The following is a 25,180-nucleotide window of genomic DNA, read 5'->3' as shown; positions in this document are numbered from 1 at the left end:
AAAGTCCTGAAGATGCCCCAAAAGAGTGGACTTGCTGCTTGTATTGGACTACAGTACAGTACAACATAGAAAAGGGGACATTGGACAAGTTGACAACACATCCATGGAGATCCCAGCCACGTATAAAACATGAATCTATAACGTACAAAGAGCATAATTTTTTTTCCCCTGTACATTAAATGGGAGGGCATCTTATAAACAGGGCAGAAAAATAAACTTTTTTTTTTTTACACTTAAGCTCCATGATGGCAGTGTGCGCACGTTGGTCACATAAGCGTCTGATTTGTATTATATACAATTTTTCAACATGTGAGTCACATTGTGGATAATAGAAACACCCAGAGATTCAATATGATCCAAAAAAGTTGTGCTTCACGATGACATTGATATGTAAGCAAGTTGTTTGGCTTTGCATAAAAGCAGGGGGAAAATGTTTGCAAGCTAAGATAGCGCGTTTCCATTTTCGTGTTTTGTTAAGGTATGCTAATCGGCGGTACTTCATGATAATGCTAAATTATTTTTTTTCCCTTTTTATCCCAGGCTTAACTTAGCAAACAAGACAGACTTTATACTAAAGTGAATAATAAAGAATAAAAAAAAAATTCATGCAGTGATTAGAAACTTTTTTTTTTTTTTTTAAAGTGATTATGTTTGGAATCAATTCTTCCGACAAAAAAAACAACATATTTGTCAAGAATGGTTGCAGACAGCGTTAAAGCTGTTAGGTGTGGTTAAAGTGATCAGTGCAAAGACGTCGAGTTCGTAGAGCTGCTACAATAGAACGAAACTGTGATAGCTAGCTTATGCCGCTGAGGAAAGCCACAAATATCAGGGGGGAAAAAAACTCGTTTTGTTAGAAATAACGCTAAAGAACAATAAAAACTATTATTAAATACTAAAAGTGTCAATGCATAAAATGTGTTTAAAAGCTCAAATCACTTAGCATAGCAATAGTTCTTTTCTTTTATAAAGGGGAAAATTAATAAAAGCAGGAAAGACTAGTTGAGTAATAAAATCAGTCAAAATTATTGACGTTACTAACGCGTTGGATTCATGGACGTGCTTCGTTCCAGCTAATAACATTTTTTGTTTCCTGGATGTGCTGTCGATGTCAATTAAACTCGAAAATGGAGGAATTGCATAAAAACATTTTTCCAAAGAAAATATTTTGTCCGATTGCTACCAAATGTTCACCTCATATACGAGACAGATCAACGACACCATATTACGAAAATGTTTTTTTGTAAATGCATATGGGTGGCAAAAAATAAAGGAAGCATGCCATTTTGGTTTGAAGCAGCCTCTTCAGGGCAATTATAGCCATTTCCTTCAAAGATATTCCACCTCTTGATTTGATCTGAGTACTACCAAATTTGAACCTCATGTACCAGAGAGATTTGAGTTTTCGGCATTACATGTTGGCAAAGCATTGCGCCAAAGTCTGATGATGTCAAACATGAGGTGACCTTATTGGTTGGTAGCTTAACAGGAATGTCAAATACTTACGTCCATATTGCACCATGGTAGAAGACTGGATCGGTGGACTTTAGCATCTGGGAAAGGTCTAGAAAGTGCGATCGTCGTTGCAGGACTCGGTGGGGTGGCCGAAGACCTCGCAGACGTCGCAGTAGGGTCGCTCATTGTCGCGTTGGCCGCGGTAGCTGGAGTGCGGCACGGCGTCGGGACTCTGCGCCTGCGTGGGGCAGTCCTCCGTGTCATGCCGGTCGAAGCAGTCGCAGATATCGCAGAAGGGACGCGGCGGAGCCTTGTTGTCATGCTTGGACTCCGCCGGCTCCACACTGACCAAATGAGGACAACATTATTTTCCATTCTACCCACTAGTCCACCATGCTACCCGTAAATTATTTTAATTTAGTGCGGTGCGCGCTTACCCGTCCGTGCCGTCGTTGCCAATGAACTCGGCCAAAGCTAGCTTCTTAAGTTTGATCTTCAGTTCTTCGTTCTTGCGCTGCAAGTCGACGATGACGCTGTTCAGGAAGTTGATCTGACGGGTGAAACGTTTGGTCAAACATTTTGTGGGGTGACAAAGTCAATGGCAGCGGGGATGGGCATCCACCTCACCTGACCCTCGGCGAACTCCTTCTCCTCCCTGAGCTGCTCCATAGCCTTGTCACCTGCAGGGGGCAGTGGCGAGTTAGTGAATACGATCAAACAGCGATACAAGAGTGACGAATGTAGATGGGCAGCTGAAAATGTTGTCTTCACCTGGAAGCGCCTTCTCCTGCTTATCGTCCTCCGAGGCCGACCGTCCCATGAGCCTTTGTTCCAAGCCGCGGACGCGCTCTCGAAGCTGAGCTTTGTCATGCTCCAGCGTCGCCACAGCCGATCGAAGAGTCTCAGCCACGGCGTTCTGGCCCCGTAACGTTGCCACCTGATGGGGAAAAAAGTGGAGGGATGTCATAATGATGAGGATGATGTCATGGTCCTATTTCTTGGCAAGCACCTCATTCCTCAGAGTCTCCAGCTCGCGCTCTTTGTCATTAGCAATCAAGTCCGAAGAGTCCTGGACACCAGAGTCCTCAGTGGACATCTCTCTGTATAAAAAAATAAATAAAAAAATGTAGTATTCATATCTATGTATATCACCATTATATTGAATATGAATCAACGTCTCCATTTGGATTCTTATTAGTGTCTCAATTCAGATTCAAAAGCCCCAAGACATGTTTATATCAGATTAAAATAATTCCATTTTATTTTTAATTGATATTTTGATACATGTTTGTCTAAAAAATGAGAGACAGCAAATTTGAATTGGAACAAACGTCTGAGCTGCGGAGACAACAGCTGTTCTCTCACCACAAAGCCACGCTAACACACTCACACACACACGCAATAACGCACACTCAGTGATGTCATTGCCGGAGCCAGGCGGCGCAAGGAGGACAGCAATTACATAACACCAGCAGAGTGATGGGAGGAAGCAGGAAGTGTTTGATTGCTTTTATGTGATGATAACTCAACCAATTACATCCATCCGCAGCTGTGACATCATGGCAGGGGGTGCACGATATAAAAACGTGCGCACATACACACACACACACATTCTAAAAATAAAAATGAACATCAGGCAGAAGAAGAACACAAAAACATGACTCATCTGCTACTTTGAATAATTACTGCATTCTTCGCACACTTCGCCTCTAATTTGGAGGGAGGGGTATACTCCCCCCCCCCCATTTAGCAGGTGGATTTGGAACATATATCCCACAATGAAGAAAATCTACCAAAACCTGTAAAATAGTACTTACACGTTCTTGTGGATGAGGTGCTGCTGCTCCCGAGCAAGACTTAACTCCTCCTGGTATTTGCAATTCTGCTGCTTCAGCGTGTCCAGCTGAACACAAAAACACAAGCGGAGGTCAGGAAATAGAATACGTCATGAATAAACCATACACGATAAGCAGCGGGAGGTCCCAGGACAAAACGGAAACAACATTTAGGCGTACTAATCAATGCATATGAGTGACTGCAAATCTCGAACGCGTCTAAATATAAACTTTCAAACACATGCAGCAGGAGTCAATAATTGATTCAGCACTTTCACATTCGTGTGCTGCGTCATACACGTGCACGTTTGTTTCATGACACGCCCTTCACTTAGTAGCATGAAATTTGGGAGGCATGTGTGTCAAGGACATTCGAGTTATTTTACTTTAATAAAAAAAATGCCACCCAATGTTTCTGTATGTCGAGCTGCTGACTGACTTGCGGGGGTCCTTAGAGGCGAGTTTAAAGAGGCAAGAAGTCGTACCTGGTAGCAAGGCGAGTACACGCCTCCGGAGTAAGCGTGATGTAGCGCCGCGACATCCATACCTGTGTTGTAGCACCCCCCACGCTAAACACAGAGCGCCGCTACGCTGGCATCAATAAAGTGCTCACCCCCTACGAGCACCGCCAGTACTGTACGATCGACTGCGAGGGAGATCAAACAGCCTCTCTCCATCTCTCTCTCTCTCTCCATCTCTCTCTCTCTGGTTCAATTATGTAAGCCGGACTAAGACTCCGCCTCCATCCTCCTCCTGCTGCTGCTCAGCCTTTTAGTTTCCACGCCGGCGACGACAAGCATCACGCTAGGATGGAAGCATCAGCTGATGCTCACACACGTCATAAACACTGGATGTCACTTGTGCCCGCCGTTAGAATAAAAATGCATTAGGACTTTGGCTGTGGCAGCACAGTAGAAGTTATGGTTGGTCTCTCAACTTGACACCGCCACGAATGAAAATAATGATGGCCGCCCCAAATAGTCACACTTTAGGCACAATTAAAATATTTTCACTTAGAGGTGTCAAGGGAACTTGGAAACTATTTTAATTTGTGAAAAAATGTTTGTAATACACCTCCTTTGTAATGTCACTAATTCCGGTTAATTGAGGTTTACAACTGCAACAATTGACCCAGGGAAAGGATTATTTCTCTTTTTATGAATCAGAGTGTCACATGAAGTGTGCCACGTGAAGATTACATCAGCACACGCCGCGGCGAACAGATTTGAGAGCGCCCGCGGCTGCTTTTAAAATGTGCGTAATGACTTCCTGTGGGCACTGTTTCCAACAATTTCTAACCTGCGTCTCCAGCGCCTTCTTCTCATTGGTCAGCTTCTGCAAGGACAGCAATGTCCCCTCCGACGTCTCGATAGCCTGTGTCCAAAAGATGGCAAACACGTGACTCGCACACTGATGTAACTTATGACGAGTGCGCTGGTCGCCCGAGAACATGAAAGAATGCGTTTTATGCTCTGCGTCCGCTGGAGCGTGCACCGGAACGCAGCGTACGCAGATCCCTGGGGGTGAAGGTGCTCCATTTAAAGAAAGGCTACCCAAGCATCAGGCCATTTGGTACCCGGCCGCAGAAAGGGAGACGACTAAATATATTTTAGGACTACAACTATTATTTTAATGATTGAATGATCTGTCGATTACTTTTTTTGATTAATCAATGACTCGGATTTGTTTTGGGTTTTTTTTTTGTTTTACATCCCTTTATTAAAAAAAGGAAATTATTTCAAATTGACAGTAACTATGATTTCACTTACTGGTTTGTATTCAATTCACACACAGTGGAATCCAAAGTAAAAGTTAACCTGAGACAGCCGAGCTTTGAGTTCCTGTTCTCGACACTGACTCCCCTCTTTCAGCTCCTGGAAGTCCTTTTTGCACTGCTCCGCTTCTAACAAACAGCAAAAGCCGCCTTGTTAGTAGGACATGGGGGGAAAAGGTAAGAGCTGGTGTGTTGTTTACCTTGCGTGGCCTTTGTTATCTTGGCGCTCTCTTGCTCGGCCTGCTCTAGCTGCTGTCTCTGCGGAAGAGAAGATGACTGCCAAGTTGCGGAGACATTTTTGTCCTTTGATTGAACAGGCGGAAATGAGCTTTGTGAAGCAAATGCTTCCTAATGATGCCACAAGGTGGGGTGAGGTAAGACTAACATCATATTGTAATCCCCTGACACCACACAATTAAAAAAAAAAAATCCTGTTAGTCAGGCGGCCAACTGTAACTGGGATGACTTTGATGTAAGCTTTGTACTTTTCTTTCTTACCAAGGTGCCCAGTTGCTGTTGCAGCGAGTCCTTATCATCCTGCATGGACCGAAGTTCCTTCTCTTTGCTTTCCAGGTCCACGCTCAGCTCACTGATCTGCGAGTCAACATAAATGCAACATGTTCACCGATCCTGGATAAATGACAGAGCTTAGGTACTGATGAGCCAGAACCGACCTTCTTCTCCTGGGACTGGGCTTGGGCCTTGAGGCTGGCCAGCTGCTGCTGGGAGAGTGACGCCGCGTCCTCCTTTTGTAGCGACGCTCGAAGACGCAGCTGCAGGTCCGACACTTCTCGCTCCAGCTCCATGATGCGCGAACGCTCTGACACCGTGGCCACCTGTACGGCAAAGAGGAGAACAAGTTCTCTTTTACACCGATGGGCCGGATGTGAGTGACCTGCTAGCATTAGCAGTGGCTAACACTCGGAGCTGTCTTTCGATAAGCACAAAACGCAACGCTAGCTTGCTCTTATATGACATCATGTTATTTTATTGTTGAAGTAGAGTTAGTATTTAAGTCATAACAGAAGCAGGACAGCGTGTGATTCACCGGGCTCTGTGTAAATGACAAAGGCGGATGCGGGAGCTTCTGTTACGGTTCTGACGAGGAGGAAAGCAAAATCTGACAACCCTACTTAGCATCAGTGTCATACCAGCATTATTATCCCTGTAAAGGCTTTTTTAATAACTTCAGTATGAGCCAGCCATTTTGAAGTTTTACCCTGGTGTCCTCTAAATCCCGCTGGAGTTTGTCGGCTTTGGTCTTTTCAAAGAGCAGGCTCTGCTCAAGCTCCTTAATGCAGGCGTGCTCCAGGCGGATCTGCGTCTGTTAGTGCGAGAGAGAGAGAGAAGCGAGAAAGGAGCAAACGTGCATGCTTTAGGTCACACGAACGCACGAGAGCAGCGCCGAGAGGAAGCTTTCTGTCATACAATAAAACATTGCGACAGGGTGACGTAAACAAGGCGTGTGCCAGCGGCTAATTCAGCACAGAAGACAAAAAGGGAGGACCGTCTGGTTAGGTGACAGGTTAGACGGCAAGTGAGGTGACATGAAGGTAAAAGGTCAAATGAAGACCAAACAGTGCATCTGCCTTTGTCTCCCCTCGTCAGTGCTAAATTGGCTTTGAAAAGACAGAAAGGTGGCAAGGGGGAGGACGTGCGACACTCTCCATGCTTGTGAGTCAAGCGGCAATAGACAACATAAAGAAAGTACGGCTAAAAAAAATTTATTTAGAGGAGACATCGCAATGCAAGTGCAGCTGAAATTGACAACAAAATTCAATGAGCCTGTTTTTTTTCTTTAATAACAATGTGTTTTGATTGATTTTAATTTTATATTACCATTAATTAGCCAATAATTCAATAAAATAAACTCAAGTCCCAATTTGACATGTTGTAAAAGTTTGTGTGTGGAAGAAGATGCCCATCAGACAGCTTTGATGATGATGATTCCCTTCAGTCATCTCGAGGTGGATTCATGTTTTATGAGGCATAACTTTTTAAACTGGGCTTCATGAAAAACAGATGAATTACGTAAGCGTAGAGTTACCTCCAGGTCGCCTTTGGTGATGCACGCCTCCTCCACGCGGAACTGCAAGTCTTCTACTTTCCTGTCAACGAAGTCAGAATAGTCAAGAAGACTTTTATGAGTATAAAAGTTTGAAGCGGCATCACTCGAGAGTGCCGACCTTCTTTCCTCCTCCAGCTGGTTGAGTAGCTCCACTTTGTCCCGGTCGGCTGCTTCCACCAACGACCTCAGCTGGTCCAGCTTGGCCTCTGTCTCCACGGCGTACTGACACACACACGCGCATGGTGGTTCATTTTTGTTTTGCTATTTTTGTTACGCACATACCTGATCACGGCCCTTCCTCAGCAGGGCAAGCTCCTGCACCACTTCCCCCGCGTGGCTGGTGGCCTTGGCCACCTCGCAGCGCTCCAGGTCGCGCTCAGCCAGCAGCTGCTCGATGTGCTGCTGCTTCTCCTTGAGCGCCTCCTGCAGCGCCGTGGTTCCCGAGATTTTACGAGCATACCTGGCTGACGTCTCCGTCAACTGAGCAAGGGGGAGAAAATGTACATTCACTGAAAATTCACGTTGACACATCGCGGAAGTGTTGCCGCCTCACCAGTCCCGCTCGGCTGGGTTTGCCGCTGACGGAAGAGGTGGTGGAGCTGATGGAGCTGATGGAGGAAGCGCTCGGGCTCCTCTTGAGGAGGGACCTCCGGTGGGAGCTCCTGGCTTTGGTCGGCGTGGTGCACGGGAAGCCGATCCGGGTCACTTTGTGGACGGGGGCGAAGAGGCCATACCGGGGCATGCATTGAAAGTATCTGAGTGGGTTGGAGGGAAGGACACGTAACTCAGGATCTTTGCAAAGAAGAATCTACTGACCTTTTGTGGCATTATTGCAGAGTCAATTAAAGTGCGCATGTCCAATACAAGTGGGTGCGGACGAGCAGGTGTACCTGGTGCCAGCTACCGCGCCGTCGTTCTTGCCCAGAGGCTCATCCAGCTCCACGCCGCACCAATCCCCTTTGGCGAAATCCGTTTCACCCAGGAAACGCACCACTCCTGCCTTGGTCCCGCCAACCTGACCGCAACAGGCATAACGTAATGCTCAAATGGCTTTCAATGGGGTGTAGATGGAAGAGTTTGAGATTTTTACTGGGAATGTGTATTTTACCAGGACACGATCTCCTTTCCTGAGCTCTCGCTTGTTCTTTTTTATGGAGTCCGTGTCAGAGAGGTTGGACGCTGACTCCGTTGATTGGAGTGTTCGGGTGAGCGTGCCAGGTATCTTTCCGCAGGGGGGAATGGTCCCCGTTGACGGCGTCCCACCTGGCGCAGTCTCGCTTCCGCCTTGTGTGGGCTTAGCCTGTGCCCCGTTGGCTTCCTTCTCTGGCAGCGGCGTTCTGGACAGCTTAGAGGGCCGCGTGAAAATCCCCCTGCCGTCATCGCACTGGAAGTAGCGCACGCCCGCCACCGAGCCATCGTTTTTGCCAATGGGCTCGTCCAGCACGATGCCCGCCCACTGGCCCGGGGCGAACTGCGTGCCGCCCACGAACTGGACGTGGCCGGGCTTGTTGCCATTGACCCAGACCCGTTCCCCAGTCTGGAAGTCAGTGACGCCATCTTGGCCAAGGGGGGTGACGCCACTGCTAGGGGGCTTCTCGGAAGCTGGGAGTGCCTTTGGAGTTCCTGCAATGGTAGTTTTCAAGATTTTTATGAGACTCTAGGGTTCAACTGTTGTCACACTAGCACCCACAAATTCCTCTTCTTCTGTTCCCACAGAACAGAGAAAATATGACTGAGCATTGTTATCTGCTCTATTAAATAGAGCATTAACACATACAAAGAATACATTTAGTTCACCTGAGGAAAGGGTGGTCTTCATGGTCACTACAGGCGGACGACCTATTTTACTGGGGGGCTTGAGACCGCTAACTTTGCCCACTGCACTCATGGCTCCTGTTTTGTCCATATTATGGATTGCAATCCTTCCCCACCATGTGGTTGGCGGGCCCTGAAACATGTGCATTAAGTTTCTTTACATTGTTTTTTTAGGCGTGAAATATACAATAGGATCATCAAAACATCATTACGCCTTTATAAAGTGAACCCCCATCACTTTTTTAGCATACCATGTTCTATCAACACATTGCCAAGCAGTCACTGATCAAGTGTATTGTGGGAAATGTGAATGAAAAATTCACAATTCTACCCATTTCTAATATGGAGTGAACGTCACATCCGTACCTTTCTTTCCATTTTTATTTTCAGCGAACAGGAGTTAGTCACGTTCAAGTAAGCCAGTGAACCGCGAAGATATACAACACCGCAGAAAACGCAAACTCCATCGACAAATCTCTGCTCGTTTACCCCGCCCAGCCGGCGCGCTCGCACCAAAACAACGAGCGGCAGCCCTGCCCTGTCAAATGGCCCTGATGTCAGCCTCCAACTACTTTTACGAGTCCAAATATGTTTCCTTACGTCAGCCATACTTAGACCATAATAAAGGCATGTGTTAGTGTTGGTGTCTGGAGTCGTGTTGGACTGACTTTCCAGAGTTAACCGCCAAACAGGCTTCTAGGCTTCCACGCAAAACTGTCATTTTTACAATTAAAATGGCGTCTAAATGCGGCGGCGTTTTTAATTCATTTTATGCTATTTTTAGCATTTTTTATGTCAGTGTAATTCGCGGGCTAGCTAGCAACAGATTAGCAATATAAAGGCGTAAACCAACATGGGGACGACTTGAACATAAATGACACCGTGTCGCCGCTTAGAACGTGACAGCGACGTTAAAGGTGGACGCGTGTGTGGGAAAGTGCCGCCGTGGACACTTACTTGCTGCCAGCTGGGGTAGATGCTGCCGAGAACCGTTACATGACATGTTTATCCAGACAGGCAGCCTTTTTCCTCTCCTCTTCTTCCTCCTCCTCTTCGGGTCCCGCCTAGCATGACGTCACGAGTTTACTCCACGCCGCCTTCAGTGACCTCGCTGGAAGCTCGGTCATCTGGCAACTACAAACTCGGAGGCCAAATGCACCGCGAATATCTGCGCGGTACTAGTGACATTCTAAAATAGTTTATAGAAATTCACTAGTAGTTCATCAGTTTAAAACCATTGAGAGTGAGTGATTTCCACCTCTGCCAACTGGTAATTGTAATGACCAGGAGGCACAAAAGGCAAATAGTAAATGTAATATCATTAACAATCCCACAGACAATTAAACTCAAAGGCAGCAGGTAAGGACAGATGAGCGATCCCGAAAAGAAATCTTTTTAATGGTTTGAACAAGGGAAAATCGAAATGAATGAGACTACGCTTTCATTGGAGGGACCAGCAGCGTGTGGAGGGGCTGACACCTTTTGTTAAGGAAAAATGAGCAAAACCAAAAGAAATTTCAAGTGAGTGGCCAGGTGCTGCGCAGCGTTTTATGTACAGTAAATAAAATAGGTATAAAATGACGTTAAGGTGTACATTTGGCCGAGTTGTCGTTGTTGCAGATCACATCCATTTTTCAGTAAAAGTGCACATTTTGGTCTTCACTTCTTCACCTCGCCCAGATCGTCGATGCTGTCGTCATCCACCTGAAACATTAGTTCCATCAGTCAGCTGATCGCTAATTTGTTAGATTGAAGTATGTCATAGATTGTACTATTTTTTCCCCCCAATCCACTTATTTTGTATTATTATCACCTCTGGCCACTTCTCTTGAATGACGTCGATGACGTCGTCGGTGAAATCTCCCTGAATGATTATCTCATCCTCGGCCGTGACAGAGGCGCCACAGGAGAACTTCTGAGCAAAGAACCGCTGAGCCTCTTTCAGCTCAATATCTGTCAAACAGCCCCAACAAATAATGTGCTTCAGTGCTAAAACACACGCAGTGTGCATGCAGTCATGTGACAAACTCACCAAAGGTTGCCAGGCCACACACCCGCGTCACGTATTTCTTCTTGGCACGTGGCATTTTGGCTATCGTCACCTTTTGAGGGACAGTCTTCTTCTTCTGTTTGATCTGACCTCGCCCGCCTGAACAGTACAGCAACAAGTGAGCACAATGGATTCAGCCGAGGTCACAATTCACTCTGCCTTGGCTGCAATGATGCTGCACAAACCCCTCTTCTGCTTCTTCTTCTCCTCCTCCTCGACGGCAGGGGGAACATCTCCAGCCTCGGGATCCTTCTTGGGGGCTTTGACTGCGGGACCAGTTGGACAGAAGGACACAAGACAAACTGTTAAACACCAACATCACAATAAACAGAAATGACTGTGAAACACTCACCTAGAGTCATCCGAGCAAAAACATCCGGGAAGTTCTTCTCCAGCCACTGCCGACATTTGGCTGGCTCGGGCATGTACTCGCAGTACTGTCCACATAATAGATTACAATTACTGATGTGACAGACATAGTATATATTATTTAACGTATGTGACACTCACCTCTGAGGGCAGAGAGCAAACTGCAGAGGGGGGGAAAAAAAAGAATTAATCTAAACTAGTTTAATGCTAATTCCCAATGGAAAATGCCATAAACAGGCTAACAAAACAATTGTTGTTAGTATATATACATACCGCCGCAGTAAAGAACTTTCAATGGGTACTTTGAATCAGGATCGACCGTTTCATGTTCTGTCGACTCCATCTCAGTAGTAGCCATCACAAAATGTCTGGGGGGGGAAAAGAGATATTAATAATCCATCCATCCATGAGATGAAGTGTAACCTTAGCTTCCACAGTAGCAGCTACGGCTAAATGAAAGCACTTGAGCCGGCTAAGACGCGTCCGTAAAACAAATGACAAAATTGATCAGTATTTATCATAACGGACAATGGCAGAGTTGTTTTCGTGCTGCAAGTATGGTAAATTGGCTTTGCAAAACACATCTAGTCACGTTAGAGCGTTTGTGTCTTCAGCCTACTGTTGAGTCACACAGCTGTCACCGTTAGCATTTCGCTAGCTTAGCAGGCTAGCTACCGTGCCATAAACTCATGGGAAACAACCGGGCCACGTACCCCGCAGAATATCCGTTAAAAGCGATTTCCTCTCGATAACAACGTTGGCATTGTTGGCGTTAATGAACGCTTCAGAAAGTCATTCTTTGTTTCAGTCGCTATCGTAGTTTAGTTGGCGTACTTTGAGCACGCCTCTCTCGCAGCGCTTCTCTCGTTCGCGTGATGAAAGAGTGGCGATAGAAGAAGAGCTCGCTGGCAGTAGCGCTCCTGCAGCCTTGGAGTACAACTACACATCCAAGTGTTGGATGAGACCTCTTCTTGCCCAGCCCTACTAACTTCCTGTCAATATTCACCCGATCGCTTCCTGTCACAATAATTAATTTCTTTGTGTAGAACAACCCGGAATAAATCAATTGTCGATAAAGAAAAGTGACAGCTTTAATGACAAGCTAGCTTGCTCCAAACAAGACCATGCTATGTGGGAGCTTCAATGCCAGCAACAGGTCCCCAAAACGACCTCTGACATTCTCTCACCCTCACCACAAGGGAGTGAGGACCAACGGCGTTTGTGGGCGACGTCTTTCTCGTTGAGCCGCATTCCTCCAACTCGTTCCCGCCTGCAGAACACTGTCAGCCAAAATTAATTAAGTTTCCTTTATTGTGCCGCACATGTCGTAAAATGAGTTTATCGCCACCACGACAATGTCAGTGTCTAATTTCCTGGAGAAAAAAAATCACTTGTCAGATAAAAAATCACTGTCAGAGTCATTCACTTGACCAGTCATCCAGTTTATTCAACTTCATTGTTCATTTCCCACCCACACTTCTTGTGCCCCTCAGATGTGCTCTGTCCTGTGAGTGAGTGTATGAGTGAGTGAATATGTAAATGAGCGTGTGTGTGTGGGTCGTGAAACCAGTCTTGCAGGGTTCACACTGGTTTCCTTGTTTTGGCATACCAGTTTCGCTGCCTTCACTTCATTTCCCCGAGGTCTGGCCAGTGACACTCTCTCACATTTTTATAATTTTACTTTTTATCTATTTATTTTTTTAAAAAAAAATTACATTTCAGAGAAGCTCTCTGCTGTTTTTTTTTTCAGTTTAAAGGGATTTTAAATTAAGAGTGTATCCTTAATTCTTTTGTCCTGGAAGAGTCGATCGGATTAAAGGCCATTTAATGGACTAATTTTTTGGTCGTCTTGGTTGGACGTGCTTAGATTTTGCTTCACAGGAGAGACAAGATGAGCAAAACCAAGAACAAAAGCGAGAACAAGACGGAAAAGGCCTTGGCGGCGGAGAAGGAGCAGTTTGGCAAACAACAGGTCTATTTTTGTGCTCAATGTCACTATGCATACCTAATGAAGTGTCCATTTATCTGGATCCAAGTTGTTTTGTTGTGTATGTTTCAGCTGCAATACATCAGCAAGTGTCTGACCCCGGCCGAAGCACCGGCTAAATCTAAATATGTGCGCAGTATCCTTTTTAATCGGGTTTAGAACATAGTCTTGGTTTCTCCCAGACAATTGATTTCCCTTTGACAGCAATGAAAGATATCCTCCTGGGGAGTCACAAGGAAGGTGGAGCGACCACCATGTGGTCGTACATCCTCAACCTGCCGCTGTCCAGCAACGCCATCATCAGCTGGAAGTTCTGCTACTTGCTGCACAAAGTTCTCAGGGACGGACATCGCAACGTAAGCACTAAAGGCTTCTCAAATTTGGGGGATTCAGAGCGTTTAATGAACGACATCATCCCTTTCACTTGCATCAGGCTGTGAGAGACTCGCATAAATACTGCCGCAATGTGAAAGACATGGGCGCCTTGTGGGTGAGTGCCACTGTTTTGATATTTTATGATGTCACGTGATGTATTATATCAGTGTTGTTTCTCTCGTAGGGCAACCTGCACGATCGCTACGGCCACCTCGTCGCCTTGTCGGCGAAATTCCTCTGCCTCAAAATGGAGTTTCACAACCAGGTAAACGAATGGCTGTGACTTGTAATGTAATGTAACTTTATCTTATTTACTTGTATTCAATTGATCCATTGGATTTGAAAGCACAAAGTCATTCCGGGAAACTTGGAGGCATCTGACGACACTTTGGAGCGAGAAGCCGGAACCGACAGGAATAGAGTGTAAGCGTGAATGAATGTTGTTGTTTTTGTTGTTCTCATTGCTGAGTTGTGTGATGGTGAGTGTTTGGATTGACTGCAGGTTGGACATGACTCAGGAATTGTTGGAATACTTGGACGCTGGGCTCAAGATGGCCGACACTGGTTTGTTTACCTACATGAACATACACGTAGCCACGGATTGTACCATTTAACGGCTCTGGTCTTGACAGTTTTCCGTCAGATGGAGACCAACGGAGCCAAGCCCAACACGCCGGCGGGACAGTGCCGCCTCATGCCTATGATACCGCTCATCCCCGACTGCAGCTTCCTGTACCACTTCTGCGTCCGTCTGCTCTTCAAACTCCACAGCTGTGAGTGACGCCGGATGAACTCTGGACAGAATGGCCTCTTTGAACCAAAATGGCAGATTTCAGTTTTTGTTGGTCTGTGTGCCTTGTAGGCATCGCAGCAGATGTTCTTCTCGGCCACAGAGAGAGATTCCGGGAACTATTTAACAGGTACCGTCAAGGAACGACAGTATTTTAGATGCTTTGAAAGTTGCCGTTTGCCAACGATGGATTTGTCGATCAGCCTCAAGCAGTTCTTCAACAAAGCCAGAGCGATTGAGTTCTTCAAAACCTACATCCAGATCCCAGAACTCCCAGATGTGCGTAATTGAGCTTTTCTTTGATTTGGGGTTGATTTTCGAACTCATTCTTTCGCTACTTTATGACCCCCCCCCCCAAAGGCTCCTCCCAACTTCCTGCGTGCGGCCGCCTTGGCCGAGTACAAGAGGCCGGTGGTGGTGATTCAAAACCAGGACCGCTTTGATGACGATGATACTGAGTCACAAGCTGACTTACGGGATTCACAGCAGGTTTGTTATTTGTTTCCAAATATACGTTGGGAGTAACGTGAGCGGAAAACAATAATATTCAAAGTACTGAAAAAATGAGAAAATACAATAAAATATTTGCAGTACTGGCTAGCCTTGTTGCTAACATGCTATGTCTTTTGGTAGTATTACCTGCTGAATCAGATGGGAATGCCTGATGCAGACCAAAGGGATCACAACAATGAAAATGCGAGCCTGAAGAGAGAACTGGATGTCCTAAAACCAGAACTTGAACTCATCAAATCTGAGGTACGTTGCAGATTTCTTCAAAACAACAACAAAAAGTGTGGCCCTAAATGGGAGCCTTGAGGTACACCACAATACAAGATCTGATAATAATCAATGTGCGTCACGCAGGCCCAGCGGTGTGTAACGGAGCTCCGAGCTCAAGTCAACCACCTTGAGGCGGAGGTGGAGGAGCAGCGCACCCACAGGCAAATGGCGCATGCAGAAAACGAGCACCTGCGCAAGGAGGTGGAGGCGCTACGCCATGCCAATGTGGCTAACGTAGGCGCTCAGATCGGATTCAAGGAGGCCGACAGTAAGCCAGGCGCAACTCATTTGATTTCTTTCAAATCCCATTCAACATGGCGAACCTTTCTTCACCCAACAGGTCGTGCGCAGGCGGCTGAAATTCGATTCACCCAACTCAAAGAGAAACATGCCGAACTGGTCACCAGTCACGCTGACCTCATGAAGAAGGTGTTCACGTTTCACAAATGTATCTACTGCCACAGTCGTATAATTCCATTCTGGTTTTGTAGAACGCGGACACGACCAAATATCTGGCCCACTCCAAACAAGACCAGGAGGATATGCTGAGGACCAAACAGAGGCTGGAGAGCGAGCTGGAGAACCTTCGTCGGGAGAAGGCCAACTTGGTAAGACCTCACGGGCTAACACCACTAAGACAAAGCGCTAACGCTTGCGTTACAGATGCACCAGCAGCAGAATGATGCAGACCACCTGAATAAAGAACTCTTGGAGCAAAGAGCCGAGTTGGCGCTCCTTCGCAGCACCCTGGCGAGCAAAGAGATGGTAAGATGTTAGCATAGCATAACCTTAGCATTTTGGTTAGCGACCACCATAACTGAATCTTACATATGTATTTGTAATGTGTGATTTTAGACAACAAACGTATAAAAAAAACAGGAGCATGTAGCTAGGTTAGCATTTCATGTCCTCCAGGAAGGCTCCCAGGCCGGCAGCAGCCTGGCGGCTCTTCAGGCAGAGCGCGACGCCCTGCTACGTTCGGCCCAGCAACGCGACGTCGACTTGTCGTCAATGAGGCAGCAGCAGAGCACTGGTGACCTTGAGAGGGATCGCCTGAGTCGCGAGCTGGAGGCGCTCAGGGCTCAGCTGCAGCAGCAGGTAAGAAGAAGGGTGAAGAAGGAAGAATGTTGGAGATGGGAAAAGTACTACACTTGACGTCAACGCTTTTGCCACAGCTCAACATCAACGCCCAGCAAAAATTGGAGATTGACAGACTGCGTCGGGAGTTGGACACCACCCGGGCCGAGCTGGCGCGCGTCAACAACAGCTTGCAGAGCAAAGAGCTGGTATGTACGGATGCGTTCTTCTTCTACTCTGGCATTATCAAATCACTTCTTTATTTCCAGAGCGGCTCGCAGCTGAGCAGCACCTTGGCGGGCCTGCAGGCGGAGAAGGAGACGCTGCTGCGCTCGGTGCGGGAAAAAGAGGCCGAGCTGAGCTCGCTCCGGCAGCAGGCGCAGCTACAGCAGAGCTCCCTGGAGCAGGAACGCCAGCGCAGCAACATGGAACTAGGAACCCTGCACGCCCAGCTGCAGCAGCAGGTACGGATTTGCCGCCTTCGAGTTTCCTCTCGAAGCTTCAGGTCGCTGATTTTGCGTGTGAGCAGGCCAATCGTGAAGGCGAGCTGGCTCACAAGCTGCAGGAGGAGCAGTTCTGCCTGCTCCAGTGCGCCGTGGTGGAGGCGGAAGGCATCATCCTGGACGCCATGGCCAAGTTGGACGACCCCATCCACGTCCGCTGCATCTGCTCGCCCGGTACGCTGAAGAAATCAATTCAAAAAAAGAAACTTCACAAATCCAGCATGCATCTTCTTTCTTCTCTCTGTCAGATTATTTGGTGAATCGGGCCGAGACCACTTTGGTGTCAGTGGACAAAATGCAGCAGAGTCACGTGATCTATGTGGCAAACAGGAATGGTTAGTTTGTGCGTGATGTTGTGCCTTTTCTTCGCTAACAACCACGCCATTGTTCCCAGACGCCAGCGGCTTGCTTCGGGCGGTCACTCAATTCTCCCACTTGGCCGCCGACACCATCGTGAACGGCGGCGCCACGTCGAACTCGGCCCCCACCGACCAGGCCGACCGTAAGTCCCCAAGACTTGAAGTCCGTATGCTGCCTTGGCCGGGTTCTGTGACAAACCACAAATGTTTTTGCTTGGTTCAGGTCTGACTGACAGCTGTCGGGACTGTGCCAATAACTGCCTTCAGTTCTTAAAGGACTTGAAACTGCAGGCCAGCTTGCCGAGAGCCGACTCCACCGCCATACGCTACGCCATCCAGCGCATCCTCGCCCTGGGACAGGTGCCACTGGATTCAAACCGTTCCTGCGTCAAGTCTTAGACTGCCCGGTTTTTAAACTGATTATTGATGTCTTCCTCTAGGAGCTGCGTCCCAAGGGGCAGGACGTCCTCAAGGAGGAGCTGGGAAACATGGTGGACAAGGAGATGCTCGCCACCTCCACCGCCATCGAGGAAGCCGTGCTGCGTATGGACGTAAGTTGTCACTCATAGCCTCCACGCACGCCTGTTGCGATCTGACTTTGGGGGCTGAATTCTCATCATCTTTGTAGGAGATTTTGTCCCAAGCCAGAAGGGACACAAGTGGCCTGAAGCTGGAAGTCAACCAGAGGTGAGATTCCCACACCGCTCATCACTTTTATTTTTTTATTTCAACTTCACTCTAACGTTGGTGTCCCGTCACAGCATCCTGGGCTCCTGCTCCGACCTCATGAAGGTACTCATCGCTTAGGCTGCGACTTCCGCTTGTTAAAATGTTAAACAAGAGAGTCCATGCAATGTGCTGTGCCTGCAGGCTGTTCACATGCTGGTGACGGCCTCGACAGATCTCCAGAAGGACATTGTGGAAGGAGGGAGGGTGAGTTGAATGTGTGCTCACCGGTCATATTTATTTTCATATTGATTTTTATTTCATGGATAATGATATTCTGTCTTGATTTCCTGCAGGGAGCCGCTTCTGTCCCCGAATTCTACGCCAAAAATTCACGCTGGACCGAAGGTCTGATCTCGGCCTCCAAAGCAGTGGGCTGGGGCGCCACGCAGCTGCTGTGAGTCTCTCATCTCCAATTTAGTCAGCACGATTCCACAATGAATGATTAATTAGCCGCCTTTGTCTTCAGAGAGTCTGCCGACCGCGTCGTGGGGGACAACGGAACGTACGAGGAGCTCATCGCGTGCTCCCACGAGATCGCTGCCAGCACTGCCCAGCTGGTGGCCGCCTCCAAGGTGCCCCCTGGCCTCCATCTTTTTGACGAGCTAACATGTAGCTAACACATCAATCTTCTCTCAGGTGAAGGCGGAGCGCGGCAATAGGAAGCTGTCCACATTGCAGCAGGCTTCGCGCCACGTCAACGACATGGCCGCCGTGGTGGTCACCTCCACTAAGCACGGACAGCAGCAGATCTCAGAGCAAGGTGAGGAGCCAAATATCGTCAGACTGTTACGAGCTTCAACTGATCTTTCTCGCAGGAGCGATGGACTTCTCCGGAATGTCGCTCATCAAGCTGAAAAAAGAGGAAATGGAGGCTCAGGTGAGGTTCACTCACCTCCATTCTGGGTTCCGGGTTTGTGGTCCTACCATTTGCAGATTATTTTTTGAGCAGTTTTATTACACAAATTTGTCTTTGTGATGTAATTTCACTGTTGGCCGCTAGATGGTGGTACACAGTTTTACAGTATGTACATTTGAAAGAAAAAGATTGAAACTTATTCCAAGCTCCAATGGCTGAATTGAACTCCGGCGGTTTGGTTCCTAGGTGCGGGTTCTGCAGCTAGAAAGTCAACTGGATCAGGAGCGCATCCGCCTGGGCGAGCTGAGGAAGCGCCACTACGACGTGGGCGCCCTGCAGGAAGGCGACTTGCCGGACGGCGACGAGAGCTTCCCGCCGCCGCCGCCGCCCACTCTACTGGACAGCACCTCCTTCCCTCCGCCACCTCCGCCCGAGCCCGCTGCCGTTCCCACCTTTGCGTCCACGAACCCCTTCGCACCTGCCGCGTCGCAAACCTTCTCGCTGCCGTCACAACCTTACACACCGTGTCAATCTTACTTGCCATCTCAGGCTTACACGCCGTCGCAACCTTACCCGTCCTCTCAGCTTCACACGTCGTCCCAAGCTTACATCCCAAACGCCAGCCAGAATTACTTAAAAACGTCCTACTCCAGCCCGCAACCCTCATCGGTGACACCTAGCACCTCCCAGCACTCACCGCAGTCCCAGAGCACCGACTCCAAGACCACCGACTCCAAGAGCATGGAATTCGGAAAACTCAACCTGAGGAAACCGAGCATCTTCTCCAAATCCGGAAACTTGTTTAAGAATGCGGTAAGAGACAAATATTTCAGTAGTTTGTGTGCTTTCAAAACTAATTTGCATGTTTGTAATTCCCTTTGCAGTTCAAACGAGGGGAAACGGGAAGTGGGACAGGGGAGTCTTGAGGCCAGACTGAAGGTGGACTCACAGATAATGAAAATGTAACATTTTAATCTCATGTTTCTGTTTGCAAATTGGTCTAAAGAAGGATGGAAAGTCTTTTGTCATCTAGTGTTTGGGTGTTGAAACTGCACAAAGCTTACAATAAAGTTTACTGTTTTAAATTATGAATCATTTCAATCTGCAGCCCAAACAAATTCTGCCAGCTACCTCACGTGCTATTTTAGTACTGTGACATAACACACTGGAACATGGACGGAGGCAGGAAGTTCACACTGTTGGCCAGCAGTGAAACACGTCACAATAAAATCTAATGAGAACGCGACATCCTTAATCCATCCTTAATCTTTTGAAATAAAATCGAATAGTAATGCTGCATCTGTAAAAATACGGTATCCTTCAAAATAAAGCAGAAAAAGATCCACTTCAAATTAAAACCTAATGATGATACTACATCCTTCAAAATAAAACCTAATGAGAAAGCTACAGTCTCATGGTTGCAACATTGACATTGGGGTTTTTGCCTTGCTATTATTTTGAAAGGAAAGCGGAAAAGATGCGCCTATCATGGCGGCCAGCTTTGCTCCATGTCAACGCGACAGAGGGGACAGGACAGCAGGACAACGACCGACATTATGTCGAAAAAATCACTTTTAATATCTTTGTTTACGACTTCATAATGGACGTACGATAGCCAGATACTTTTAGGGGGTCTTTTCAAGTTTAACGGTATAAGTTAGCGGACTTGGTGTCTCGCGGAGGGAGGGGAGGAAGGAAGTTTGTGTCACGCAGCGGGAAGAAGAAAGAAGTCATGGAGGGACACCGATACATCCCAGATGACCGCGGCGGTTCGGCCATGGAGAAAAACCCAGCCGACCTAACGGTGATGGACGTGTACGACATAGCCGCGGCGGTGGGCCACGAGTTCGAGCGGATCATCGACCAATACGGCTGCGAGGCCCTGTCCCGGCTGATGCCCAAAGTGGTGAGAGTACTGGAGATCCTGGAGGTGATGGTGAGCCGCCACAACATCGGCGGCCCTGAAGCCGACGAGCTGCGCCTAGAGCTGGACAAACTTAAGCTGGAGAGGAACGAGAGGCTGGAGAAGGAGAAAAAGCACAGGAAGGTACAATAAAAACACATAAAGTGTGGTTCACGTGACTGTGACACTCACCGGTTGACTCACAGACTCATGACTCTGATTAAGTGACTAAGAATGTAATAATAATAATAACATTAATAAAAAATATTAATAATGATAGTAGTAATAATAATATATATTTTTAATTGGATTGTGGTTCAGGAGCTGGAGCTGGTGGAGGACGTGTGGCGAGGAGAGGCACAGGATCTTCTCTGTCAAATCGCTCAGCTGCAGGAGGAGAACAAGAGTCTTCTGGACAACGTGCCCACGCGAGACCCTGGGAGCGAGGACGACCTTCAGAGGAACGATGGTGAGAGCATGTGCACAGTTTTTTTTTTTTTTTTTAGACTTTCCACCTTTTTAAAATGTGTTTTATGTACAATGTATACAGAGTTTTAGACATATTTATGCATTTGTTTTTATCATTATTTTATACATGTCTCCAGTCATTCTTGGGTTGATTATTTTGATTTTGATTCTTTCCATTCAAAAAGGAAAAGCAAAGGATGAAGATGTGCATGCAAACATAAAGGAAGCCTTCTTTTTACTGCTTGTACACAGAAGCCGCAGTCAGGCTTGAGCACACACACCGGCCTCAGTATGCACTCCTGCTACACACGCTTTTTGCACGCTAATCTCTTTTAAATTATTCCTGTCTGGTAAAGTCAACCACAGTTGAGATCTTGATTGACTGAATGACATCTTGGGGTCTCCTTCTAAGGAGGCATGAGCGATCGTGAGCGTCAAGTGATGAAGAAGCTAAAAGAGGTGGTGGACAAGCAGCGGGACGAGATCCGGGCTAAAGACCGCGAGCTCACGCTCAGGAGCGAAGACATCGAAGCGGTAAGTAAGGCTGCGCAAACAATTATGTCTTTTTTACACAATAAACTCACAAGCTAACCCTTTTTTCCCATCTTTTAAAAACGTTTTGGTCATAAATATATATGTCGTGTCAGGATGGAGATGACTCCGACTTTGTTTGTTGCAGCTCCAGCAGCAGCAGTCCCGTCTCATGAAGATAAACCACGACCTGCGCCACAAGATCTCGGTGGTGGAGGCTCAGGGCAAAGCGCTGATTGAGCAAAAGGTGGAGCTGGAGGCCGGCGCGCAGACCCGCGGCCAAGAAGTGGGAGCCCTGCGGCAAGAAGTAACGCGCCTGCGGGAGCGGCTAAAGGGCCACGCCCAGGAAGCCTCGCCTCAGCCCCCCTCGCCGGCAGAGGTACTATACACCTTCTTCACGGTCGAGATTTTCAGTGAATAACGGAGGATAGGTTCCCAAATAAAAAATCTCCAGCGTCAAACTGAATATGCAGATTTCACTTTGTTAGCTTAGCAATATTGTAGCAAAATGCGTTGTCATTCACCTTGGTCTGTCATCTATCCATCAATCTTCTTAACTAGCGTGAAGTGAAAACTGTGGCGGAGGCGGAGGCTTGGTGGGAGAACCCGACCCCCCCGCCTCCGCCGCCCGGCTCGCTCGGCCCCGACGAGGACGAGGATGAGGAGGCGGCGTTGCTTTGGGTAAAGTGGCCTGACCACTAATGTTGATTAGTGACCGCATGGCGTGCAACTAACTATCATGGCGGGACGGGCGTGTCACGTTTAACACAGCGCTGACGTGCTTGTCTTGGTGCCGTGTGGAATTTGAAGGCGCTTCTGGCCAGTTTGCAGGGTCTTTGTGTGAAAAAACTAATGACGTATTATGCCACTAGGTGGTGCCAAAACACTACTTTGGATAGGATTTTGGAACAGCACTAGAGTTTTTTAGTTCAAAAAAACAAGATGGAGAACACTGTCATTAATTGTGCTTAAAGTAGTCATAGCATGTAAAACATTCTGAAATCTTTAAATATTAAAATAAAGTAGCATGATCATTTCCATTTCTCTCATAAAGGCCATTATTGGAGGGAAAGAGCTCATTGTGGTGTGTTGTTTGCTAAGTACAGTGAGTTTCAAAGAGCAGATGTCCAATAATTAAAAAAAATCCAAATGGCAAACAATGAGGCGTGCTGTGTTGGTGTGCCACCAGGAGGCCATGTGCGATGACGACATGCCTGCTGTGTACCAATATTTCACCAAGGTATCCTCACTTCCTGTCTCGCTTATGGAAAGCCATTTGAGCATTTATTCAATTTTCTTGACATTCCATCTTAAGGTCTAGTACTGTTTGCCTTTGTAAGTGAAGCCTACCACATGTCTTCTAGACACAATTCTGTTGTCAATTGTCTAACCCTAACCCTTTTCTCTCAGGAGGCGCTGTGCCAGGAAGAGGAGACAACTAAGGAGGCCCCGGACTCCAAGGACCCCAACCGGGCCCGGTTCACCCTGCAGGAGCTGCGCGACGTCCTGCATGAGCGCAACGAACTCAAAGCCAAAGTTTTCATGCTGCAGGAGGAGCTGGCCTATTACAAAAGGTCAGCAGATAATGATGTCATAGTCACAAGATGCTTATGAGGTGGCACTAAAATGGCCCATACCCTTGTAGTGACGAGATGGATGACGACACGGCCGCTCCCAGTCCCGAGCCCGAATCCAGATCGCGCTCACGTTCTTCTGTGCAGCCAGAGTCCGGAATCAAACGCCTGTATGTTGTGTACACGCACTCATTTCCCAAACATACACACTCACAGACACACACTTAAAATGAACTCCCTCTTCAAGTAATACAAGTACAGAAAAATGAAATATTAAAAATATATACAAATATTACAATATACATAACCGAAAAATATAAAACTGAATAAACACAAGAAATAATTAGGTTACCTACTGAGATGTTTAAAATACAACAGACATGATTGTCTGGGGCTAAAGCTCAGCCACTTCCCAGTTTGAAATATTGTGGTTACTTTTGGAAAGATGAAGACTTTGACAGGGTCCCTGTTGGCCCCACTCCCCCTCCCCTCCCCTCTGTGTGACAGGATCTTCACGGCCTTCATGCCCATGGTGGCAGCTGGTTTGATCCAAGACGATCCTACTTTACAGCCTGCCAGAGGCTTCGCGGCGCTCGTATGACCCAGTATTTTTTCACCCTAACCTTTTTTTAATTCCCCAAAAAATCCCAATCATATAACTTAATGGTGTGGTTTGACACTAAAAACTAATATAATGTGTCCACAAAGATGATCTTGGCAAAATCTCAGAGGTTGTCATAGAAATAACTACTTGTCACAGACATGCCGACCAAACTAGGTCTGACCTTACATAAATTATTTTTAATTTTATTTTCAGCGGGTTGTCAATCGTTACCACACGCACACAAATGATTGGCGATTGAATGGCGGCGATCCGTCTCGTATACGGGATTCAAAATCAAATCTGTCGGATACATTTTCCTTCTATGACCTAAAAATGACAGCTTTCAAAGAAAATGGTTGACTTCCTGTTTTTTCAATCATGGCCTGTTGAATTTTTTTTTTTGTGGGTCGACTCGTGATGCAAGTCGTCATCGTCTACTCATGATAAACATTCACCACATTTACCAAGTGTTACCAAGTGAAGTGGTATTTTCAAAGAGCTCTTTATTTGTGTTCTCAGGTTTAATTTGTTTTCCCGTGACAAGCAGCGGAGTTGGCAGCGGAGCATGGCGCACGATGACGCGTTCACCGAACAAGCCCAGGAGGCCTTGCCGCACTTTTAGCCGTCACATCTACAGACCCAACCCTGCCCTCTCGAAAAAAGGTTTTTATTTATGCATGTTTCACATGAACGGATCTCTTCGGGAATAACCGTGACATATTGTGCGTTAACGAGGCATTATTTAATTCCCTGGTGTTTACTCATACAGCTCAAAAGATTCGAGGGGGGGGGGGGGGTGTGATTTTGGTAGCAAGTGGGGGAAGAAAATGGCTGCTTTGACCCAAAATGGTCAGCGTTGTATTTTTGGAGAGAAAAAAACATCCTCTCCATCTGCATTGAAGGGAAGCTATGCATACAACTAATAGCAAAGCTAACAATCCTATGGAAGTAAACATTTTGAACACTGCGATATTTTAATTTAACCCTTCGATTGAATATGGCCTTGTTTTTATCTTTCTAACTTATTTTAAGTTTTTGGTTGTTGTATTTGCATTTTTTTTTCATCACGGTTTTGAGTAGCCCGGTACCAGCTTTATGGCAGAAAAGGAATGTTTTCTTTTTTTGGTGATATTATTAACTGCACACAAGATAGAAGACTGACTGGATTTCCAAGTCCTATTTTTAGTATACTGGTTATTTGTAATGTATGCCAACTGCAATAGGAAAGAAAAAAGACAAATGTATTTTTGCATGGAACAAAAGGAAAAACAAGTGAAG

At 46.9% G+C, this 25,180-nt stretch overlaps 4 protein-coding genes across 17 annotated transcripts; 2 read left to right on the top strand and 2 right to left on the bottom strand.

Annotated features, from left to right (window-relative positions):
• Nucleotides 1–21: 21 nt before the first annotated feature.
• Nucleotides 22–10,029, bottom strand: clip1b (CAP-GLY domain containing linker protein 1b). Of its 3 annotated transcripts, none has more exons than XM_037266252.1 (20): nucleotides 9,905–10,029; nucleotides 8,930–9,080; nucleotides 8,241–8,755; nucleotides 8,023–8,147; nucleotides 7,686–7,887; nucleotides 7,415–7,612; nucleotides 7,251–7,354; nucleotides 7,112–7,172; nucleotides 6,284–6,388; nucleotides 5,739–5,900; nucleotides 5,563–5,658; nucleotides 5,265–5,322; nucleotides 5,108–5,193; nucleotides 4,590–4,664; nucleotides 3,273–3,358; nucleotides 2,465–2,555; nucleotides 2,227–2,392; nucleotides 2,083–2,135; nucleotides 1,893–2,005; nucleotides 22–1,799 (listed from the first exon to the last, which is right to left on the bottom strand). In XM_037266252.1, exons 2-20 carry the CDS (start codon nucleotides 9,036–9,038, stop codon nucleotides 1,565–1,567), a joined length of 2,640 nt encoding a protein of 879 aa, XP_037122147.1. In that variant the 5' UTR covers nucleotides 9,039–9,080; nucleotides 9,905–10,029; the 3' UTR covers nucleotides 22–1,564. The 3 variants fall into 3 exon arrangements, with proteins under 3 accessions (XP_037122147.1, XP_037122148.1, XP_037122149.1); XM_037266253.1 differs by having other exon boundaries at nucleotides 22–1,800; nucleotides 1,903–2,005; XM_037266254.1 differs by lacking the exon at nucleotides 6,284–6,388.
• Nucleotides 10,030–10,307: 278 nt separating this feature from the next.
• On the bottom strand, nucleotides 10,308–12,270 carry denr (density-regulated protein). 2 transcript variants are annotated; one of them, XM_037266269.1, is made up of 8 exons: nucleotides 12,080–12,270; nucleotides 11,640–11,735; nucleotides 11,508–11,527; nucleotides 11,350–11,434; nucleotides 11,183–11,263; nucleotides 10,980–11,096; nucleotides 10,761–10,900; nucleotides 10,308–10,651 (listed from the first exon to the last, which is right to left on the bottom strand). In XM_037266269.1, exons 2-8 carry the CDS (start codon nucleotides 11,722–11,724, stop codon nucleotides 10,607–10,609), a joined length of 573 nt encoding a protein of 190 aa, XP_037122164.1. In that variant the 5' UTR covers nucleotides 11,725–11,735; nucleotides 12,080–12,270; the 3' UTR covers nucleotides 10,308–10,606. The 2 variants fall into 2 exon arrangements, with proteins under 2 accessions (XP_037122164.1, XP_037122163.1); XM_037266268.1 differs by having other exon boundaries at nucleotides 11,183–11,272; nucleotides 12,080–12,268.
• A 700-nt stretch (nucleotides 12,271–12,970) lies between these two features.
• Nucleotides 12,971–19,911, top strand: LOC119131642 (huntingtin-interacting protein 1-related protein-like). Of its 2 annotated transcripts, XM_037266249.1 has the most exons (33): nucleotides 12,971–13,338; nucleotides 13,426–13,489; nucleotides 13,567–13,709; nucleotides 13,787–13,843; nucleotides 13,913–13,993; nucleotides 14,075–14,151; nucleotides 14,231–14,292; nucleotides 14,361–14,501; nucleotides 14,591–14,648; nucleotides 14,722–14,797; nucleotides 14,879–15,007; nucleotides 15,152–15,274; nucleotides 15,383–15,566; nucleotides 15,639–15,727; nucleotides 15,790–15,906; nucleotides 15,962–16,063; nucleotides 16,214–16,396; nucleotides 16,474–16,584; nucleotides 16,645–16,839; nucleotides 16,905–17,052; nucleotides 17,127–17,213; nucleotides 17,273–17,380; nucleotides 17,461–17,597; nucleotides 17,678–17,788; nucleotides 17,866–17,924; nucleotides 17,999–18,029; nucleotides 18,108–18,170; nucleotides 18,260–18,360; nucleotides 18,433–18,538; nucleotides 18,603–18,726; nucleotides 18,782–18,843; nucleotides 19,069–19,635; nucleotides 19,707–19,911. In XM_037266249.1, exons 1-33 carry the CDS (start codon nucleotides 13,258–13,260, stop codon nucleotides 19,746–19,748), a joined length of 3,819 nt encoding a protein of 1,272 aa, XP_037122144.1. In that variant the 5' UTR covers nucleotides 12,971–13,257; the 3' UTR covers nucleotides 19,749–19,911. The 2 variants fall into 2 exon arrangements, with proteins under 2 accessions (XP_037122144.1, XP_037122145.1); XM_037266250.1 differs by lacking the exons at nucleotides 16,474–16,584; nucleotides 16,645–16,839.
• A 382-nt stretch (nucleotides 19,912–20,293) lies between these two features.
• On the top strand, nucleotides 20,294–25,158 carry rilpl1 (Rab interacting lysosomal protein-like 1). Of its 10 annotated transcripts, none has more exons than XM_037266256.1 (10): nucleotides 20,294–20,869; nucleotides 21,047–21,194; nucleotides 21,606–21,727; nucleotides 21,873–22,103; nucleotides 22,286–22,405; nucleotides 22,914–22,964; nucleotides 23,135–23,298; nucleotides 23,370–23,468; nucleotides 24,422–24,534; nucleotides 24,631–25,158. In XM_037266256.1, the coding sequence occupies exons 1-9, from the start codon at nucleotides 20,555–20,557 to the stop codon at nucleotides 24,522–24,524; spliced, it is 1,353 nt and encodes a 450-aa protein (XP_037122151.1). In that variant the 5' UTR covers nucleotides 20,294–20,554; the 3' UTR covers nucleotides 24,525–24,534; nucleotides 24,631–25,158. The 10 variants fall into 10 exon arrangements, with proteins under 10 accessions (XP_037122151.1, XP_037122153.1, XP_037122152.1 ...); XM_037266258.1 differs by adding an exon at nucleotides 23,806–23,893 and having other exon boundaries at nucleotides 24,422–25,122; XM_037266257.1 differs by having other exon boundaries at nucleotides 21,609–21,727; nucleotides 24,422–25,122.
• The last annotated feature ends 22 nt before the right edge of the window (nucleotides 25,159–25,180 follow it).

Source organism: Syngnathus acus, chromosome 12, assembly GCF_901709675.1.
Source record: "Syngnathus acus chromosome 12, fSynAcu1.2, whole genome shotgun sequence".
Lineage (NCBI taxonomy): Eukaryota > Metazoa > Chordata > Actinopteri > Syngnathiformes > Syngnathidae > Syngnathus > Syngnathus acus.
Note: the sequence above shows the minus strand (reverse complement) of the source record. Positions and strands in the feature narration are given on the sequence as shown.

Excerpts from the sequence above, each read along its gene's own strand:
- clip1b (XM_037266252.1), bottom strand. The coding sequence starts at position 9,038 with ATGGACAAAACAGGAGCCATGAGTGCAGTGGGCAAAGTTAGCGGTCTC. Across the intron at positions 7,888-8,022 it reads GGCGCGGTAGCTGGCACCAG|ATACTTTCAATGCATGCCCC; the intron begins GTACACCTGCTC and ends CAACCCACTCAG. Across the intron at positions 5,659-5,738 it reads CCCAGTCCCAGGAGAAGAAG|ATCAGTGAGCTGAGCGTGGA; the intron begins GTCGGTTCTGGC and ends GTTGACTCGCAG.
- denr (XM_037266268.1), bottom strand. The coding sequence starts at position 11,724 with ATGGCTACTACTGAGATGGAGTCGACAGAACATGAAACGGTCGATCCT. Across the intron at positions 11,528-11,639 it reads GAAAGTTCTTTACTGCGGCG|TTTGCTCTCTGCCCTCAGAG; the intron begins GTATGTATATAT and ends CCCCCTCTGCAG. Across the intron at positions 11,097-11,182 it reads GAAGAAGAAGCAGAAGAGGG|GCGGGCGAGGTCAGATCAAA; the intron begins GTTTGTGCAGCA and ends TGTACTGTTCAG.
- LOC119131642 (XM_037266249.1), top strand. The coding sequence starts at position 13,258 with ATGAGCAAAACCAAGAACAAAAGCGAGAACAAGACGGAAAAGGCCTTG. Across the intron at positions 13,710-13,786 it reads TCAGGGACGGACATCGCAAC|GCTGTGAGAGACTCGCATAA; the intron begins GTAAGCACTAAA and ends CACTTGCATCAG. Across the intron at positions 14,152-14,230 it reads GGAACCGACAGGAATAGAGT|GTTGGACATGACTCAGGAAT; the intron begins GTAAGCGTGAAT and ends GATTGACTGCAG.
- rilpl1 (XM_037266256.1), top strand. The coding sequence starts at position 20,555 with ATGGAGGGACACCGATACATCCCAGATGACCGCGGCGGTTCGGCCATG. Across the intron at positions 21,728-21,872 it reads GGAGCGAAGACATCGAAGCG|CTCCAGCAGCAGCAGTCCCG; the intron begins GTAAGTAAGGCT and ends TGTTTGTTGCAG. Across the intron at positions 23,469-24,421 it reads GAGTCCGGAATCAAACGCCT|GTTTAATTTGTTTTCCCGTG; the intron begins GTATGTTGTGTA and ends TTGTGTTCTCAG.